General features: G+C 45.7%; 2 protein-coding genes across 10 annotated transcripts in view; one reads left to right on the top strand and one right to left on the bottom strand.

Moving 5' to 3' along the window:
* GABARAPL2 (GABA type A receptor associated protein like 2) overlaps positions 1-19,528 on the bottom strand; it is a 625,498-nt gene that overhangs the window by 139,380 nt on the left and 466,590 nt on the right. The gene's annotated exons all lie outside the window — the stretch shown is intronic.
* Positions 1-19,528, top strand: part of CFDP1 (craniofacial development protein 1) — a 934,470-nt gene that overhangs the window by 775,065 nt on the left and 139,877 nt on the right. For 2 of the 3 annotated variants that reach the window (XM_050772785.1, XM_050772783.1), the window contains exon 1: positions 12,835-13,051. In XM_050772785.1, coding sequence (XP_050628742.1) covers positions 12,988-13,051 — 64 coding nt within the window. In that variant the 5' untranslated portion in view covers positions 12,835-12,987. Of the gene's footprint in view, positions 1-12,834; positions 13,052-19,528 lie in introns of those variants that run through there. The other variant, XM_050772784.1, reaches the window with a different exon arrangement.

The raw sequence follows: 19,528 nt of genomic DNA, 5'->3' as shown, positions 1-19,528 counted from the left end.
CTGGGATTACAGGCATCTGCCACCACGCCCGGCTAATTTTTGTAGTTTTAGTAGAGATGGGTTTCACCATCTTGGCCAGGCTGGTCTTGAACTCCTGACCTCGTGATCCACCCACCTTGTCCTCCCAAAGTGCAGGGATTACAGGCGTGAGCCACCACACCTGGCCATAAATCTGACATCTTTAAAGGAAAGTTTTCATTGTGAGATTAAGGCTTAACAGCCCATGAGGTCATATGCACATGAACATATCTATTCCATTTAAAGCAGTATGCACTCTGGCTTCTGATTAAAAATAGCCAGTAGGAGAGTCTCCGAATCTAAAGTCAGGAGGACCAATTTGCCAGGGAAACTCATAGAAAAGAATTACGAAGAGATCACAAAAACTGGACATTTTCTTTTGACTAATTAGACCACTTATGGCTGGGCACAGTGGCTCACGCCTGTAATCCCAACACTTTGGGAGGTCGATGTGGGAGGACTGCTTGAGCCCAAGAGTTCAAGATTGGCCTGGGCAACATAGTGAGACCTCGACTCTACTGAAAAATTTAAAAAAATTAGCTGGGTGTGGTCCCAGCTGCTCAGGAGGCCAAAGTGGGAGGATCACTTGTGCCTGGGAGGTTCAGGCTGCTGTGAGCCAAGACCACGCCACTGAACTCCAGCTTAGGCCACAGGGCAAGACCCTGTCTTAAAATAATATTATTGGCTGGGCGCGGTGGCTCAAGCCTGTAATCCCAGCACTTTGGGAGGCCGAGACGGGCGGATCACGAGGTCAGGAGATCGAGACCATCCTGGCTAACGTGATGAAACCCCGTCTCTACTAAAAAGTACAAAAAACTAGCCGGGCAAGGTGGCGGGCGCCTGTAGTCCCAGCTACTCAGGAGTCTGAGGCAGAATGGCGTAAACCCGGGAGGCGGAGCTTGCAGTGAGCTGAGATCGCGCCACTGCACTCCAGCCTGAGTGACAGAGCAAGACTCCGTCTCAAAATAAATAAATAAATAATATTGATTTTGGTAATTAACTTATCAAAACTATAGTGACATATACACAGGCAGAAACTTATGAGTTATAATGCAGCCAAATATTCTTACAGATTCCCTAACAAGAAGCTCAAATCTTTCTTCCAAGCAAATTGTAAAAAATTCTAGTTTTTTGTTTAAAGAGCTGTGATTTTCAAAAGTATCCCTTCAGTTTAAGAAGTCTGGGGAATTGGTATCTTTTCTTATGGGAAACGATTTCCATCATCTCTACTGAAGGATGCCTCTTATTGAAAAATGCCTGTTGAAGGAGTTCTTGCCTAAAACATTCTTTGGGTATAATTTCATACACTACATATATGGGCCAGTAGGTAGTGGGCACCTCCTCTTAAGTGCTAAGTTTTGAAATACTGATACATGATTAAAATGTTAGACATTTTTCACTGGAGGTAAGACCAAAAATTAGGGCATTTTGAAAGGTGTCTTTGTTTCTGTTTCTTGTTTGATATATTTTGATTATCTATTCTTTTTAAAAACTTTACATATAAAAGGTATCTTCAAATTATTGAATGTTTCATCCATCCCAGTAAGTGAAATATTCTCCAGTGAATAAATAAATATATAGACTTTAAATAGATTGAGCAGTGTAGCTTGAAATGTTTTCAGGGAGAGACTATTTGAATGATAGGGAATATCTTTGATTTTCTTTTTCATGTCTCAAATGTATAATTATTTGGGGGTGGTCACTCAGATGGGAGAATATCAGCAATTGTGTTGAACATTTTACCTTATATAGTTTTGAAAATTTTTGCCAAAAACTGATTTCTTAGAAACATCCTTCCCCCAGCTATGCTTTTTGTTTGTTTGTTTGTTTTATTTTGTTTTGTTTTGGGAGATGGAGTCTTGCTGTGTCTCCCAGGCTGGATGGAGTGCAGTGGCGTGATCTTGGCTCACGGCAAGCTCTGCCTCCCAGGTTCACGCCATTCTCCTCCTGCCTCAGCCTCCCGAGCAGCTGGGACTACAGGCACGTGCCACCATGCCCGGCTAATTTTTTGTATTTTTAGTAGAGACGGGGTTTCACCGTGTTAGCCAGGATGGTCTTGATCTCCTGATCTCGTGATCCGCCTGCCTCGGCCTCCCAAAGTGCTGGGATTACAGGCGTGAGCCACCACGCCCAGCCTATGCTTTGTTTTTTAAAAAATAAATGCAAGAGAGGGAGGGAGGCAGCCTTCTAACCATAAAAGCTGATTTCTTGATTGTTTTTTTTTTTTTTGAGATACAGTCTTGCTCTGTCTCCAAGGCTGGAGTGCAGTGGCTTGGTCTCGGCTCACTGCAGCCTCTGTTTCCCTGGTTCAAGTGATTCTCCTGCCTTGGCCTCCAAGTAGCTAGGATTACTGGCACCCATCCCAAGGCCCAGCTAATTTTTGTATTTTTAGTAGAGACAGGGTTTCATCATGTTGAACAGGCTGGTCTTGAACTCTTGACTTCAAGTGATCCACCTGCCTCGGCCTCCCAAAGTGATAGGACTGCAAACATGAGCCATCATGCTTGGCCTTGATTCTTGAATATGGGGTTTTGTAGTGAAAGCATTTCATGAAAACTTAAGTTCATACACAAGAGCATCATGAATATTTTAAGAGAGGTGTCTGTGCTTTTTTTTGGCCACAAAATATTACTTCTTATGAAATGTTTACACTAGGTGAGGAAAAGTTCATTAATTACCTTTAAACCATTCCTTATTTTTTTTAAGATTTTAAATTGTATTTTGGCTTTTGCCTCCAGTATCCTTTCTGGTTGCTCTGGTTTGAATTAAGTTCCTATTATGCTGCAGGACACATCAACCTTCCCTAAGTGACCATTTCCTGGAATGTGAAGCATCGGTGCCATTAGCAGACCATACGCAGAAATGTCCTGTACTTGCATTTATTTTTTGTGCACTCTGTAAGGCTGGTTGTGACTAAAATCAGCTTAACTTTTTATATTATGTTATTTCACTAATTGCTACAGTCAAAATGATCAAATCTTTGTACAATAGAAAATTATTTAAATTTTATTTTTCTACTGACATTTCTAATTCTAGTGTAAATGTTTATCAATAAAAAATTACTTTCAATTCTGAGTTGGAATTATATTTCTTTTTTGATGGCTAATGAATTTAATCTTTTGTAATAAAATTGACTTCAGTTTTCATTTTTTAAATAATGTCTAACATGTTTAACTTTTTTTTATGTTCTACTTCTTACTAATTTATGATAAAATTCTTATTCAAAGTTGTGATTAAACAGTACTTACATGTGAACGTGAAATTTTTATTAACTGCTTGCTGGGCCGTATATTCCCATCAAGAAGCTTTTGTTTGATTCTATGCAGGAATAGGTGAGTATTGATACAGGGTGTGAAAATGTATTATTTTAATAGTAAGTCCACATGAAGAGAAGCTTCATGTTTGGTTAATTTAACACCCTTGGTGACATCATAAATCTCACTAGTATGCCATTTTCAACAAATGGGACTAAGTTGGATAGTTTACCTCATGGTCACAAGATTGCTGCAGTTTCAGCCATTGCAGACACATACAGTGAATGTCTGGCAGGAGATTGCCCATTCATTCCTTCTAATTTTCTAAAATTGAGGTTTAACATGCAGTAAAGTGTACAAATCTTAAAATGTATAGCTTAATGTATTTTACATATATATATGCTTATGTGACTAACAGATCAAGAGACAGAATGTTTGTAGCACCCAGAAAGATACGTGCAGAGTTCAGCCAGAAGCCCCCAAGACTGTATATGTATCTGGGACCCGAAAGAGGAGGAATTTGTCTCCAAAAAATGGTGATAACCTAAGGTTGGACAGTGGAAAGAGACAGTGGAAGATGGGGACCAAAGGTGCTGAGCTTGGCAGGGAGGATACCCTAAATTGCCAAGAAAACAGAACAGTGAGCCAGGAATCTTTAAGGAGTTGGAGGGATTTGTGCTGTGGCCAAGTGGAGAGCTCTGTCCCAGGGAGTCAGCTGTTGCTTGGCTCCAGCCGGTTTCTGCTTTGTTCAATCATTAACCCAATCTTGCCAGATACTCATTTTCAAGAGAAGCTGGAAATCTAGGTTACTGTTTGAAATCTCTCCATTTTTAAGTGTTAGCAACTAATTTAAACATGTGTAAAACACTATTTATTTATTTATTTATTTATTTATTTACACAGTCGCGCTCTGTTGCCCAGGCCGGAGTATAGTGGTGCTATCTCGGCTCACTGCAACCTTCACCTCCCAGATTCAAGCGATTCTCCTGCCTCAGCCTCCTGAGGAGCTGGGATTACAGATGTGCGCCTGCTCACCTAACTAATTTTTGTATTTTTAATAGAGACAAGGTTTCACTGTGTTGGCCAGGATGGTCTCGAACTCCTGACCTCAAATGATCCGCCCACCTTGGCCTCCCAAAGTGCTGGGATTACAGCTGGGAGCCACCTGTAATTGTGGGCCTGGCTGTAAAACACTTAAGTCAAACAATACATGATTTTAAGCTGGATTTGACCTGGTTGCCATCTTTTTTTTTTTTTTTTTTTCATCTCAACTATTAGAAAATAATTCCCACTCTGATTACCCTTAAAGTGGTCAGAAACTCTAGTTGTAAATCTGAACAATCACATGGAGTGCTAGGAGAAATGGGGGCTGGGGAGTGTCTGCCAGAGAACGCAATGGCTCCTGTTCCCCAGACTCACAGTGACGGGGCAAAAGGCTACATTCTGATTTGTTGCTGTAGGACACCATTTATGCTGTCCAAGGTAAATGAGGCCAAGAATGGTCAACTCTCAAATACTGGGTTCAAATTTTACATCTATTTTTCTATTACTCTCCCTTAAGAAAAGTGTGCTTAGGCCGGGTGCAGTGGCTCATGCCTGTAATCCCAGCACTTTGGGAGGCCGAGGCAGGTGGATCACCTGAGCTCAGGAGTTCAAGACCAGCCTGACCAACATGGAGAAACCTGGTCTATACTAAAAATACAAAATTAGCCACATGTAGTGGCGTGTGCCTGTAATCGCAGCTACTTGGGAGGCTGAGGCAGGAAAATCGCTTGAACCCAGGAGGTGGAGGTTGCGGTGAGCCGAGATCGCACTATTGCACTCCAGCCTGGACAACAAGAGCGAAACTCTGTCTCAAAAAAAAAAAGTGTGCTTAAATAGATCATAAACCTAAATGCAAGAACTAAAACTCTTAGAAGAAAACAAGGGTAAATTTTATGATCTTGGCTTAGGTAAAGCTTTCTTAGATACATTTCCAAAAGCACAAGGGAAAATAAAAATAGATAAATTGGACTTCATCAAAATTAAAAACGACTTTGAAGGATCCTTCAAGAAAGTGTGAATAGGCAGACACGGTGGCTCATGCCTGTAATCCCAGCAATTTGGGAAGCCCTGGTGGGAGGACTGGTTTAGGTCATGAGTTTGAGACCAGCCTGGGTAACATGGCAGGACTTTTTTTTTTTTTTTTTTTTTTTTTGTGATGAGACAGAGATTGACTCTTGTCGGCTCACTGCATCCTCCGCCTCCCAAGTTCAAGCGATTCTCCTGCCTCAGCCTCCCAAGTAGCTGGGGTTACAGGCATGTGTCACCACGCCCGGCTAATTTTGTATTTTTAGTAGAGATGGGGTTTCACCGTGTTGCCCAGGCTAATCTCCAACTTCTGACCTCAGGTAATCTGCCTGCCTCAGGCTCCCAAAGTGCTGGGCTTACAGGCATGAGCCACTGCGCCCGGCAGCAAGACCCTATCTTTACAAAATATATATATTTTTTAAAGTTAGCTGGGTGTGGTTGTGTGCACCTGAAGTTCTACTCAGGAGGCTGAGGTGGGAGGATTGCTTGAACCCAGGAGTTGGAAGCTTCAGTGGGGCTATGTACCACTGCTCTCCAGCCTGGGCAATACAGCAGGATGCTGTCTTTCAAAAAAAAGTGCAAACTTCACAAAATACGAGGAAATATGTTCAAGTCACAAAGGACTGGACCAGCCTGGTGGTGGACCAACTGGACCAACATGGTGAAACCCCGTCTTTACAAAAGGTATAAAAATTAGCTAGGCGTGGCCAGGCACAGTGGCTCACACCTGTAATCCCAGCACTTTGGGAGGCTGAAGCGGGCAGATCACAAGGTCAGGAGTTCGAGACCAGCCTGGCCAAGATGGTGAGAGCCCGTCTCTACTAATAATACAAAAATTAGCCGGGCGTAGTGGCGCATGCCTGTAATCCCAGCTACTCGGAAGGCTGAGGCAGGAGAATCACTTGAACCTGGGAGGCGGAGGTTGTAGTGAGCCAAGATCACGCCATTGCACTCCAGTCTGGGCGACAAGAGCGAGACTCTGTCTCAAAAAAAAAAAAAAAAAAAAAAAAATTAGCTATGCATGATGATGTGCACCTGTAGTCCCAGCTACTCAGGAGGCTGAGGTGGGAGGATTGCCTGAGACCAGGGAGGTCGAGGCTGCAGTGAGCCATGATGGCACTGCTACACTCCAGCGTGAGCGACAGTGAGCCCCCATTAAAAAAAAAAATCAACAAAAAGACAACCCAATTTTAAAATGGGCAAAACAGGCATAGTGGCTCATGCCTGTAATTCCAGCACTTTGGGAGGCTGAGGTGGGTAGATCACTTGAGGTCAGGAGTTTGAGACTAGCCTGACCAATATGATGAAACCCCATCTCTACTAAAAATACAAAAATTAGCCGTATGTGGTGGCTCACACCTGTGGTCCCAGCTACTTGGGAGGCTGAGGCAGGTGAATTGCTGGAACCCAGGAGGCGGAGCTTGCAATGAGCTGAGATCATACCACTGCACTCCAGCCTGGGCAGCAGAGCAAGACTCCGTCGCAAAAAAATAAATATGAATAAAAAGGGCAAAACATCTCAAAAGATATTTCTCCAACGAACATATACAATGGCCAATTAGGACATGCAAAGATGCTTAACTCCATTAGTCATCAGGGAAGTGCAAATCAAAACTACAGTGAGATGCCACTTCATACCCACTAGGATGGCTAGAATAAAAGAGGGCATTGGCAAGGGGATAGAGAAATTGTAACCCTCACATGCTGCTGGTGAGAATATAAAATGGTACAACTGCTTTGGAAAACACTTTGGCAGTTCTTCAAAAGGTTTTTTTTTGTTTTGAGACGGAGCGTTGCTCTGTTGCCCAGGCTTGAGTGCAGTGGTGCAATCTCGGCTCACTGTAGCCTCTGCCTCCCAGGTTCCAGCAATTCTCCTGCGTCAGCCTCCTAAGTAGCTGGGATTACAGGTGCATGCCACCATGTCCGGCTAATTTTTGTGTTTTTAGTAGAGACGGAGTTTCACCATGTTGACCAGGCTGGTTTTGAACTCCTGACCTCAGGTGATCCGCCCACCTCGGCCTCCCAAAGTGCTGGCATTACAGGCGTAAGGCAATTATATGATCAGGCAATCCCACTTACGATATACCTAAGAGAAATGAACTTTGTTTTTTTTTTTTTTTTTTTTTTTTTTTTTTGAGACGGAGTCTTGCTCTGTAGCCCAGGCTAGAGTGCAGTGGCCAGATCTCAGCTCACTGCAAGCTCCGCCTCCCGGGTTTACGCCATTCTCCTGCCTCAGCCTCCCGAGTAGCTGGGACTACAGGTGCCCGCCACCTCGCCCGGCTAGTTTTTTGTATTTTTAGTAGAGACGGGGTTTCACCGTGTTAGCCAGGATGGTCTCGATCTCCTGACCTCGTGATCCACCCGTCTCGGCCTCCCAAAGTGCTGGGATTACAGGCTTGAGCCACCGCGCCCGGCCGAGAAATGAACTTTGAAAATGTCATGCTAAGTGAAAGAAACCAGGCCTCAAAGACCACATATTGTCTGATTCCATTCATATGAAATAAATGTTTAGAATAAGCAAATCTATAGAGGATGGTCTTTGAGGAGAAGAATGAGCATGAATGGGGAGTGAGAAACGGTTTATTTTTGGGGCAATGAAAATGTTCTAAATGGATTTAGTGATGATTGTGCAAGTCTGAATATACCAAAAACAATTGAATTGTGCACTTTCAAATTTTATTTTATTTTATTGAGTCGAAGTCTCACTCTGTCACCCAGGCTAGAGTGCCACCGCACCTGGCCTGAATTGTGCGCTTTAAATGGGTACATTTTATGGTGTGTGAATTGTGTCTCAATAAGGCTATTTTTTAAAGTTTGCTGGTATAGAGCCACTGTAATGTCTTATTAATCACATGCATGTCTCGTCTATGCCTTGATTCACAAAAGATTTATTTCTTGATTTCCTGGATTTACAGACCCAGTCTAGTCCAGAGTATCAATGAGGAGCAATTTCAGCTGACAAAAACTCCTATCTGTATATAGGATAAGCAAATAGTTGCCAGGCACGGTAGCTCACGCCTGTAATCCCAGCACTTTGGGAGGTCGAGGCAGGCAGATTGCCTGAGGTCAGGAGTTTGAGACCAGTCTAGCTAACATGATGAAACCCCATCTCTACTAAAAATACAAAAAGATTAGCCAGGCGTGGTGGCGTGTGCCTGTAATCCCAGCTACTTGGGAGGCTGAGGCAGGGAAATTGCTTGAACCAGGGAGCGAGACTCCATCTCAAATACAAACAAACAAAACCAAATAGTATGGTAGTCATTGATGTCTCTTCTGAATTTGCTTCTGATTGTTACCTCATAAATAGATCATTAAAATGTTTTAATCTGAAGAAATGGTAAAGATTATATATGGTTGCACTTCCATATGATTTAACTTGACGAGTTCGTGTGGATGATAACTGCATTCCTGAATAGTCCATTCTTTGTATTCACAGTAGTTATGTCTATAAAGTTGTCGAGAACATTGAATTAGCAAAAACTGAACCATGGCTCCTGGGTGAAATACAGGGTTAGGTTCCTGTGAACCTCTGGTCAACACTTGTGTCAACTGATCAGTATGTAACTTTGTTTTATGTGTGTTTCCGTTCAAGGACACCTTATTTAATATGTTTTTCTTAGAAATAATCTGCAGTATTTACAATAAAATTTCAATGACAGTAGTTTGGTGTAATGTACTCTAGTATACTGAGATTGTACTACTTTTTTTTTTTTTTTGAGTCAGAGTCTTGCCCTTTTGTCCAGGCTGGAGTGCAATGGCATGATCTTGGCTCACTGCAACCTCCGACTCCCAGGTTCAAACGATTCTCCTGCTTCAGTCTCCCGAGTAGCTGGGATTACAGGCGCCTGCCACCACGCACAGCTAAGTTTTGTTATTTTTAGTAGAGACAGGGTTTCACCATGTTGGTCAGGATGGTCTTGAACTCCTGACCTTGTGATCCGCCCACCTTGGCCTCCCAAAGTGCTGTGATTACAGGTGTGAGCCACCACACCTGGCCTGTACTACCTTTTCATTGTCACGCACAGAGTACACACATATAGTACCCATATACAGTAAACAGCATAACATACCGTACAGTTCCCACAGTAAACACGTACACTACTTCGCACACATACTGTATACGCTACAGTACAGCAATACAAATAAAGTGAAAAAGACGGAGCATCCTAAGTTTTATAAAAATATCAACTAAAATCTTATGGTTGATAGACCTGCACAATGTGGTTAAACCTCTCCACCTTGGCTTGTGCCACAGAAACCAGGGGAGGGGTGAGTGAAATTTATTCTGCAGAAGAGGAAGAGGGTGGCAGGTGAAACTCTGGCATTTCTACCTTAGGAGTCGGCTCTTGACACTTGTTGAAGGAGTGGGCAATCTTCCCTCCCAAACTGGCTTGGGAAATTGCATTAGCCTTGCCTGCTTGGCGCTTTTTTTTTTTTTTTTTTTTTTTTTTTTTTTTTTTGAGCCGGAGTCTTTGCTCTGTCGCCCAGGCTGGAGTGCAGTGGCACGATCTTGGCTCACTACAAGCTCCGCCTCCTGGGTTCACGCCATTCTCCTGCCTCAGCCTCCCGAGTAGCTGGGACTACAGGCGCCCGCTACCACGCCCGGCTAATTTTTTTGTATTTTTAGTAGAGACGGGGTTTCACCGTGTTAGCCAGGATGGTCTTGATCTCCTGACCTTGTGATCCGCCCGTCTCAGCCTCCCAAAGTGCTGGGATTACAGGCTTGAAACACCGCGCCCGGCCGCCTGCTTGGCTTTTCTGCCTGAAATCTTTAAGCATCTCGGTATAAGGGGCAAACGCAGTGGAGGCCAGGCGCTTAAATTTGAGGCTTCGATCAAGCATAGAGTCACACTCTTCCATGTCGATAAAAGTTTTTTCCAAGGCAGAACTCCATTCCAGTATTTTGGCTGCTGTGAGAGGGACAATTCTGGAAGTCTCGGGCCGACTTTCATGGCCATCCTCTTCGTCAACTCCAATGCCTTGTTTTGCCATCTCATCCAGGTCTTCATTGGTTCCACTGCCTTCTCTGCCAAAATCTCCTCCATATCTCTTTCCTTCATGTCATCAAAGCCCTCTCCACTTATCTGCTGTGCCATATGCATTATGTCTCTGACACTGTTCTTTATACTTTGTGTAACACCTTAAAAGCCTTCAAAATTCTCCACGCAGTCTGGCCAAACATTTTCCCAACAGTTACTGATAGTAGCCTGACCAATGCTCCCAGGCTGTGCCGACATAATGAATAACGTTGAGTATAGTGACCGACTTCCAATAGTCCAGCATGGCGGTTTCCTTGTTGGTCCTGAGAGCCTCACAGGCCTTCGTATAAAGCTCCCTTGTGTAGTGTGCCTTAAACGCTTTTATTATGCCCTGACTGAGGGGTTGAATGAGAGACTTAGTGTTTGGGGGCATAAAAAGAACTTGTATGTTGGGTTGTGCATTTTCAAGTTCTTTGCAGCAATGGATTGTCGCATTATCCAAAATTAATAAAACCTTGAAGGCACCGGGCGCAGATTATAGGTTCACGCCTGTAATCCCAGCACTTTGGGAGGCCGAGGCGGGCGGATCACGAGGTCAGGAGATCGAGACCATCCTGGCTAACACGGTGAAACCCCGTCTCTACTGAAAATACAAAAAATTAGCCAGGCGAGGTGGCGGGCGCCTGTAGTTCCAGCTACTCGGGAGGCTGAGGCAGGAGAACGGTGTGAACCCGGGAGGCGGAGCTTGCAGTGAGCCGAGATCGCGCCACTGCACTCCAGCCTGGGTGACAGAGCGAAACTCCGTTAAAAAACAAACAAACAAACAAAACGTTGAAGGCAAGGTTTCTGCCCTGGAGATAGTGTTCAACTTCTGGGATGAAGCAGCTGTGGAACCAATTGGACATCATCCACACTTTTCTGTTCCAACTCCAGTGGACTAGCAGATGGTTCCCGTATTTCCCGTTAAGCGCTTGTGGATTTAGGGTTCTGTACACCATTAGGGGTTTGCACTTAAAGTCGCCCTTGGCATTGGCGCACAATAACAAGGGTGCATGATCCTGGCATGATTTAAAGCCAGGGGCTTTGGAGGCCGTTTGCATTATGTAGGTTCGTTTGCCAACATCCTTGCAAAATAAGCCAGTCTCATCGTCATTGAAAACCTGCTCTTCCACATAACGCTTTTCCTGTATAACACTTAGCAAGTATTTTTTTGTTTGTTTGTTTGTTTGTTTTTTGAGACGGAGTCTCGCTCTGTCGCCCAGGCTGGAGTGCAGTGGCGCGATCTCGGCTCACTGCAAGCTCCGCCTCCTGGGTTTACGCCATTCTCCTGCCTCAGCCTCCTGAGTAGCTGGGACTACAGGCGCCCGCCACCGCGCCCGGCTAATTTTTTGTATTTTTAGTAGAGACGGGGTTTCACCGTGGTCTCGATCTCCTGACCTTGTGATCCGCCCGCCTCGGCCTCCCAAAGTGCTGGGATTACAGGCGTGAGCCACCGCGCCCGGCCCACTTAGCAAGTATTTTAAAAATTCTTCCGCAGCCTTCTGATCTGCAGAACTCGCCTCACCAGCAAGTTTAACATTGTTTACCCGTATCGCCGTTTGGAAACGCGCGAGCCAGCCAGCACTCGCCGAGAAAGGTTTAGCATTTCTCTGACCCTGGGTAACGTGACCATAGATAACTTTGGCTTTCAGCCTCACAACAGTGCGGTCCACTACGTTTTTGTTTGTTTGTTTGTTTGTTTTTAATCCGTCGACATCTCATGAATCCACAAATTTAGCCGCTTTTCTATCTTTTCCATAGCTTCATCACGCACGATGTAGGTCACTTCCGCACTATCCGGAGCGGCCTCACGGACAGATCGGTGAATTTCCTTTACCTTTTTCTTGATGTACGGGATTGTCGACTCGTTAACATTGCGCTCATGGCCAACAGCAAAGTAACTCATTCCTGATCGGAGCTTATCCAACACGTGGACTTTCCCGTAAGGCACGTCAGTCTTCCTTTTGCTTAGGAACACCGGCCAGAGCTTCAGCTCTACGCTTGGGGGCCATTTTAAACAGCAAAAGCACCCACAAAAAGCAGAAAAAAAAGTGTCAGTAAACAGATTGCAGAAAGGACTCTTTGTTTACAGCACGGGAGGTGCAATTAGAAGGCGGGGCTTCTGCCTAGTTCAAACCTCAGCTGGGAACCTGTACCTCCGCCAACTCCAAATTTTCACCCTCTGCGCATGCCCGGGAAGAACCCCAGAAAGTACCGTGATGATTGATTTTAGGGTTACAAATACATTTTAGCAAGTAAGTGAATTTGACATTACGAACTAATGATTAATGAAGGTCACCTGTATTTCCACAGATATGTAATTTTATTTAAGCAGAGTTAGTAAATGAAGGCGGCGAGGCAGCGCCGAAGACTACAAGTCCCAGCATGCACCGCGTCCGGGCGGGTTCGGGCTCCCAGTGAGGGGCTCTGGGACGCCAGCCCGCAGGCATCGGCCGGAAGTGTCGTAAGGAAACCACGTAGTACTCTCTGCGCATGTGCAAAGCGCTGTCGGGGCCGCCCTAGCTGCCGTCGTCGCTGCCGGGGCTCTATGGTCTCTCCCTAGAGCTTTGCCGTTGGAGGCAGCTGCTGCGGTCCTGCGAGTTTGACCGGCATCAAGCGGCAGCAACATGGAGGAATTCGACTCCGAAGACTTCTCCACGTCGGAGGAGGACGAGGACTACGTGCCGTCGGGTGAGCGATTCCGCCTGAGGCGAGGAGCGGATTGCCCCGCCCCTCGCCTCACATGAGGCGCGCTCTGCCCCCACGGGCGTCGGCCCCGTGGCCCAGGTGGTCCCGGGGGCGCCCGTTCTCGAGCGTCCGCTCCCTCAGGCCCCTTATCCTCGGCCGCCCCGGCCCGAGGCGTGTGCGCGTGGCGGTTCCGTGCCGCCCTCCCCCTGGGCCAGCTCCGGCCGCCGCCCCCTCTTGCAGCGCGGGAACCGGCACTTGAACATGGCCCTGTCTCTAGGGATGCTCGTCGGTCAGCCCCGAACGACACCGCTGCTTCGGAAGTCGGGGAGGCAGTCCGAGCGTTGGAGGTTTTCTTCAGCCCTGGCCCGAGAGAGCTGCTGGCCACCACCCCGTCCAAGATAGAGCTGTCTGCTCCCCGCCTGATTGTTAGAAAGTTCTGATAGGAAGTTCCCCCTGTGATGCTTTTTGCCTTATTGTGACGTCCACCCATCCTCTTCTCTCAGAACTTTCTTTCCTTAGGGATCTCAACCCGAACGGGGCGACAATGAATCTTAACTGAAGAAACCTACCTGTTACCCCTTCTTGGTCTTTCCCAGACATACCCATCTCATTGAAAGTATCTTCACCCATTCAGATCCTCAGTTGAAAGACTAAACAAAGCAGAAACAAACAGACTAACAAAACCCAACCCAAGAGTCGTCCCTATTCTCTTTGTTTAATTTCGTTATGTTCTGTTTTATTTAGTTTTTAAAGACAGGGTCTTGCTGTTGCCCAGGCTGGAGTGCAGTGACACGATCTTGGCTCACTGCAACCTCAAACTCCTGGGCTCAAGCGATCCTCCCGTCTCAGCCTCTGGAGTAGCTGGGACTACAGGTGCAGGCTGCCACGCCCGGCTAATTTTTTTTTTTTTTTTTTTTTTTTTTTGAGACGGAGTCTCCCTCCCTCGCCCAGGCTGGAGTGCAGCGGCGCGATCTCGGCTCACTGCAAGCTCCGCCTCCCGGGTTCACGCATTTCTCCTGCCTCAGCCTCCACAGCTGGGACTACAGGCGCCCGCCACCGCGCCCGGCTAATTTTTTGTATTTTTAGTAGAGACGGGGTTTCACCATGGTCTCGATCTCCTGACCTTGTGATCCGCCCGCCTCGGCCTCCCAAAGTGCTGGGATTACAGGCGTGAGCCACCGCGCCCGGCTAATTTTTTAATTTTTTTTTTTTTTTGTAGAAATGGCATCTTACTATGTTGCCCAGCTAGTCTCGAACTCCTGGGCTCAAGTGATCCTCCCACCTTGGCCACCCAAAGTGTTGGGATTACAGGCTTGAGCCACCGCGCCCCGGCTGGTGAAGTATTTCTCAAAGGCACGTTGAAAACTAGCCATTCCATGCCTGCCGCGGTGGCTCACGCCTATAATCCCAACACCTTGGGAGGCCAAGGCGGGCGGATCACGAGGTCAAGAGATCGAGACCATCCTGGACAACATGGTAAAACCCCGTGTGTACCAAAAACACAAAAATTAGCTGGATGTCGTGGTGGCATGCGCCTGTAGTTCCAGCTTCTCAAGAGGCTGGGGCAGGAGAATCGCTTAAACCCGGGGGGCGGAGGTTGCAGTGAGCCGAGATCACGCCACTGCACTCCAGCCTGGGTGACGTGACAGGGCGAGACTCTATCTCAAAAAAAAAAAAAAAAAAAAGCTATGCATTCCCATCACCCCTCATCCCTATTTAATTTAATATTCCTCAGGAGAAACTTCTTTCCACTTTGTGAATTTGGTGTTGTACTATTGTGGTCTATTGATTTAACCCATGTATAGTAGGTATCATTTTTATTACCTCCTGACCTCTTTCCCCTCACCCCCAACACACCCACAGACTTCCACCTTCGGGGCCTCCCCAGCTCCCTAATCTGCCATTGTACCTGTGTTCAATTTTGGTTAGATCAGTATGCAGTGTTGTTTTTTTTTTTTTTGAGACAGTGTGTCTCTTTGTTGCTCAGGCGGGAGTGCAGTGGCGCACTCTCTGCTTAATGCAACCTCCGCCTCGCCGGTTCAAGCAGTTCTGCTTCAGCTTCCTAAGTAGCTGGGCTTACAGGTGCCCGCCAGGACACCCGACTGATTTTTTTTTTTTTTTTTTTTTTTTTTTTTTGAGACAAGGGTCTCTCTCTGTCTCCCAGGCCGAGTGCAGTGGCGGGATCTCGTCACACTGCAAGCTCTACCTCCCGGGTTCACGCCATTCTTCTGCCTCAGCCACCCGAGTAGCAGGGAATACAGGCGCCCGCCAGCACACCCGACTGATTTTTTTGTATTTTTAGTACAGACGGGGTTTCACCATGTTGGCCAGGCTTGATTCAAACTCCTGACCTCAAGTGATCCGCCCACCTCGGCCTCCGTAAGTGCTGGGATTACAGGCGTGAGCCACCGGGCCAGGCCCAGTGTTTTTTTTCCTAATGATAGTGTGAATAAACATCCTGTTACAGCTGAACCGTATGTTATACAGATTACTTTTCCTGCACTTCTTGTTTTCTCTGGTGCTAATAATTGCCTTTTTTTGTTGTTACGTAGCTGTCTATGTACTTACTGCTGTAAACCAAAAATAAAATTCTAAGGCCCCCCAACCATCTGAATGGGCTTCCTCCTTAGCCAGGGCTCTTAACATTTAAGCTGTGAGGCTGTTTTGGGCCGTAATGGGAAGTGGGGGCTGAACCTGCCTCGTTATACATCTCCGATATTAACATAGACACAGACTTTAAGACTGATAAGAAACATTTTGCAACCTATTCTCTCTGAAGCCTGCCAGCTAAAAGCTTCATCTGTATGATAAAACTCTGTTCTTGGCCGGGCGCGGTGTCTCAAGCCTGTAATCCCAGCACTTTGGGAGGCTGAGACGGGTGGATCACGAGGTCAGGAGATCGAGACCATCCTGGCTAACACGGTGAAACCCTGTCTCTACTAAAAAAAAATACAAAAAACTAGCCGGGCGAGGTGGCGGACGCCTGTAGTCCCAGCTACTCGGGAGGCTGAGGCAGGAGAATGGCGTGAACCTGGGAGGCGGAGCTTGCAGTGAGCTGAGATCTGGCCACTGCACTCCAGCCTGGGTGAAAGAGCGAGACTCCATCTCAAAACAAAAACAAAAACAAAACCTCTGATCTCAGCCGAGCCCTCGAGCCTATAATCCCATCACTTAGGGAGGCAGAGGCTGGTGGATCATTTGAGGTCAGGAGTTCAAGACCAGCCTGGCCAACGTGGTGTAACCCCGTGTCTACTGAAAATATAAAAATTAGCCAGGTGTAGTGACGGGCACCTGTAATCCTAGCTACTGGGGAGGCTGAGGCACGAGAATCTCTTGAACCCAACAGGTGGGGGTTGCAGTGAGCCAAGATCATGCTTCTGCGCTCCAGCCTGGGTAACACAGTGAGACTCCATTTAAAAAATAAAAGTGGCCTAGCGCGGTGGCTCACACCTTTAATCCCAGCACTTTAGGAGGCTGAGGTGGGTGGATTGCCTGAGGTCAGGAGTTCGAGACCAGTCTGGCCAACATAGTGAAACCCCGTCTCAACTAAAGATATAAAAAAATTAGCCAGGTATGGTGGCCTGCGCCTGTAATCCCAGCTACTCGGGAGGGGAAGGGGAATTGCTGGAACCAGGGGTATGGGGGTTGCAGTGAGCTGAGATTGCACCACTGCACTCCAGCCTGGGCAACAGAGTGAAAGTCTGTCTTGAAAACAACAATAACAACAACAACAGCAACTCTGGTCTCCACAACCTCCATCTTAACCCAGATATTCTTTTCTGTTTAGAGAAACTCAATCTGTTGCCAACAAAAAATGTTTAAATTTACCTATAGCTTGGAAGCACTCCCACCCCCAGTTGTTCCGTCTTAATGGACCAAACCACTGTATTTCTCAAATGTATTTGATTGATGTCTCATGCCTCCCTAAAATATATAAAACCAAGCTGCAACCCGACCACCTTGGGCACATGCTCTTAGGACCTTTTGAGGGCTGCGTGATAGGTCATGGTTACTCATATTTGGCTCAGAATAAGTCTCTTAAAATATTTTACAGAGTTTGACTCTTTTTGTCAAACTCTACTAATTTGACTCTAAACTTTTAGAATTGTCTAAATCATCTCCCAAAATATTTACATTCATTAGATTTTCACTTTAATCTTTTGAAACGGTCTTTGCCTTCTGGCCTCCACTTTGTCTTGGTTACCTTCTATGAGTGCTCCAGTGTATTTATTTATTTATTTAGAGATGGAGCCTTGCTCTTGTTGCCCAGGCTGGAGTGTGGTAGCGTGATCTCGGCTCACTGCAACCTCCACCTCCCGGGTTTGAGCAATTCTCTTGCCTTAGCCTCCCAAGTAGTGGGATACAGGTGCCCGCCATCACACGTGGCTAATTTTTGTGTTTTTAGTAGAGACAGGGTTTCACCATGTTGACCAGGCTGGTCTTGAACTCCTGACCTCAAGTGATCTGCCCTCCTTAGCCTCCCAAAGTGCTGGGATTACAGGCGTGAGCCACCATGCCTGGTCAGGAACATTTTTCTGAGACCTTGAATGTCTAAAAGTAACCATGCCCCTCAGGCTTGATTGATTGTCTGTTTAGTACAGAATTCTAGGCTGGAAATAATTTTCCATCAGAACTTTAAAGGTGTTGCTTCATTACTTTCTAGATTCCCAAGTTGCTGTTAATAAATGTTTTGTTACTGATTTCTGCTCAATGTATAAGGTCTGTTTGTCTCTGGAAGCTGGTAGAATATTCTCTTTATTCCCATTTTCTTTTTTCTTTTTTTTTTTGAGATGGACTCTGGCTCTGTTGTCCAGGCTAGAGTGCAGTGGCAGCATCTAGGCTCCCTGCAACCTGCACCTCCCAGGTTTAAGTGACTCTCCTGCCTCAGCCTCCCGAGTGGCAGGGACTACAAGTGCATACCACTACGCCTGGCTAATGTTTGTATTTTTGTGGTAGTGATGGGGTTTCACCACGTTAGCCAGCCTGGTCTCAAACTCCTGACCTCAGATGATCGATCCGCCTGCCTCGACCTCCCAAAGTACTGGGATTACAGGCGTGAGCCTCTATGCCTGGCCTGTTCCCATTTTCTAATATATCACCATGATATATCTTGGTATGAGTGTTTTCAGCCATTTTGCTGAGCCTTCTGAGAACTTTTTTTCCTAGAATTTTTTTCTTTTTCCTTTCTTTCCTCTCTCTTTTTCTTTTCTTTTCTTTCCTTCCTTTTCTTTTTTTTCTTTCTGTCTCTCTCTCCCTCTCCGCCCTTCTTTTTCTCTCTTATTTTATTTTATTTTATATATTTATTTTTGAGACGGAATATAGCTCTGTCACCCAGGCTGGAGTGCAGTGGCACAATCTCGGCTCACTGCAACTTTCACCTTCCGGGTTCAAGCGATTCCCCTGCCTCAGCCTCTTGAGTAGCTGGGATTACAGGCGCGTGCCACCACACCTGGCTAATTTTTTTTTTTTTTTTTTTTGTATTTTAGTAGAGATGGGGCTTCACCTTGTTGTTCAAGATGGTCTCGATCTCCTGACCTCGTGATCCACCTGCCTTGGCCTCCCAAAGTGCTGGGATTACAGGTGTGAGCCACCAAGCCCAACCAACTTTGAATATTTTTATAGCATTATGTTCTTTCTTCTTTTGGAAATGCAGTATCAGCATTTCACATACAATTTTTAACTTACATACAATAAAATGTACTGTTTTCAATGTAATGTTCTCTGATTTTTGTCAAACACCTAGAATTGTGTAACCACCACCAAAATGAACAGTTTCAAGCCTCCAACCCTCTAAAAAAAAAATTCCCCCTGCTACTCTTTGTGGTCAAACAACTCTCCCTAACCCCCGGCCTCAGCCATTAGCAACCGCTGGTCTGTTTTCCATCTTTATAGTTTTGCCATTTTCAGAATATAATCTAAATGGAACCATAACAGTAGGTAGCTTTTTGTGTCTGGCTTCTTCCGTTTAGCCTAATGCATTTGAGATTCACCTGTGTTGTTGCACATGTCAATAATTAGCTCCTTCTGCTGTTGTGTGGTAGTCCATTATATGAATATACCACAGTTTATTCTGTATTTGAAGGACACTGGCTTGTTTCCTGTTTTTTTATGATTACAAATAAAGTTGTTTGTAAATATTTACACACAGCTTTTTCTGTGAACATGGATTTTCATTTCATTTGGGTCAATATCTAGGAGTGGGATTACTGGGTTTTGTAGTATGTATATGTTTAACTTTACAAGAAACTGCTAAAATTTTTGTGGTGTGATTACTGTTGGCAACATGTTTGAGAGTTCGAGTAGCAACTCTCGAACTCTCGAAGTGCTTCATCCTCAACAGCACTTGGGGTGGTCAGGTTTTTTTTTTATTTTTTATTTTTTTTTATTAGCTAATTTCGGGCCAGGCGCAGTGGCTCACGCCTGTAATTCCAGCACTTTGGGAGGCCGAGGGGGCGGATCACAGAGTCAGGAGTCGAGACC

The sequence above is a fragment of the Macaca thibetana genome, chromosome 20 (genome assembly GCF_024542745.1).
Source record: "Macaca thibetana thibetana isolate TM-01 chromosome 20, ASM2454274v1, whole genome shotgun sequence".
Lineage (NCBI taxonomy): Eukaryota > Metazoa > Chordata > Mammalia > Primates > Cercopithecidae > Macaca > Macaca thibetana.
Note: the sequence above shows the minus strand (reverse complement) of the source record. Positions and strands in the feature narration are given on the sequence as shown.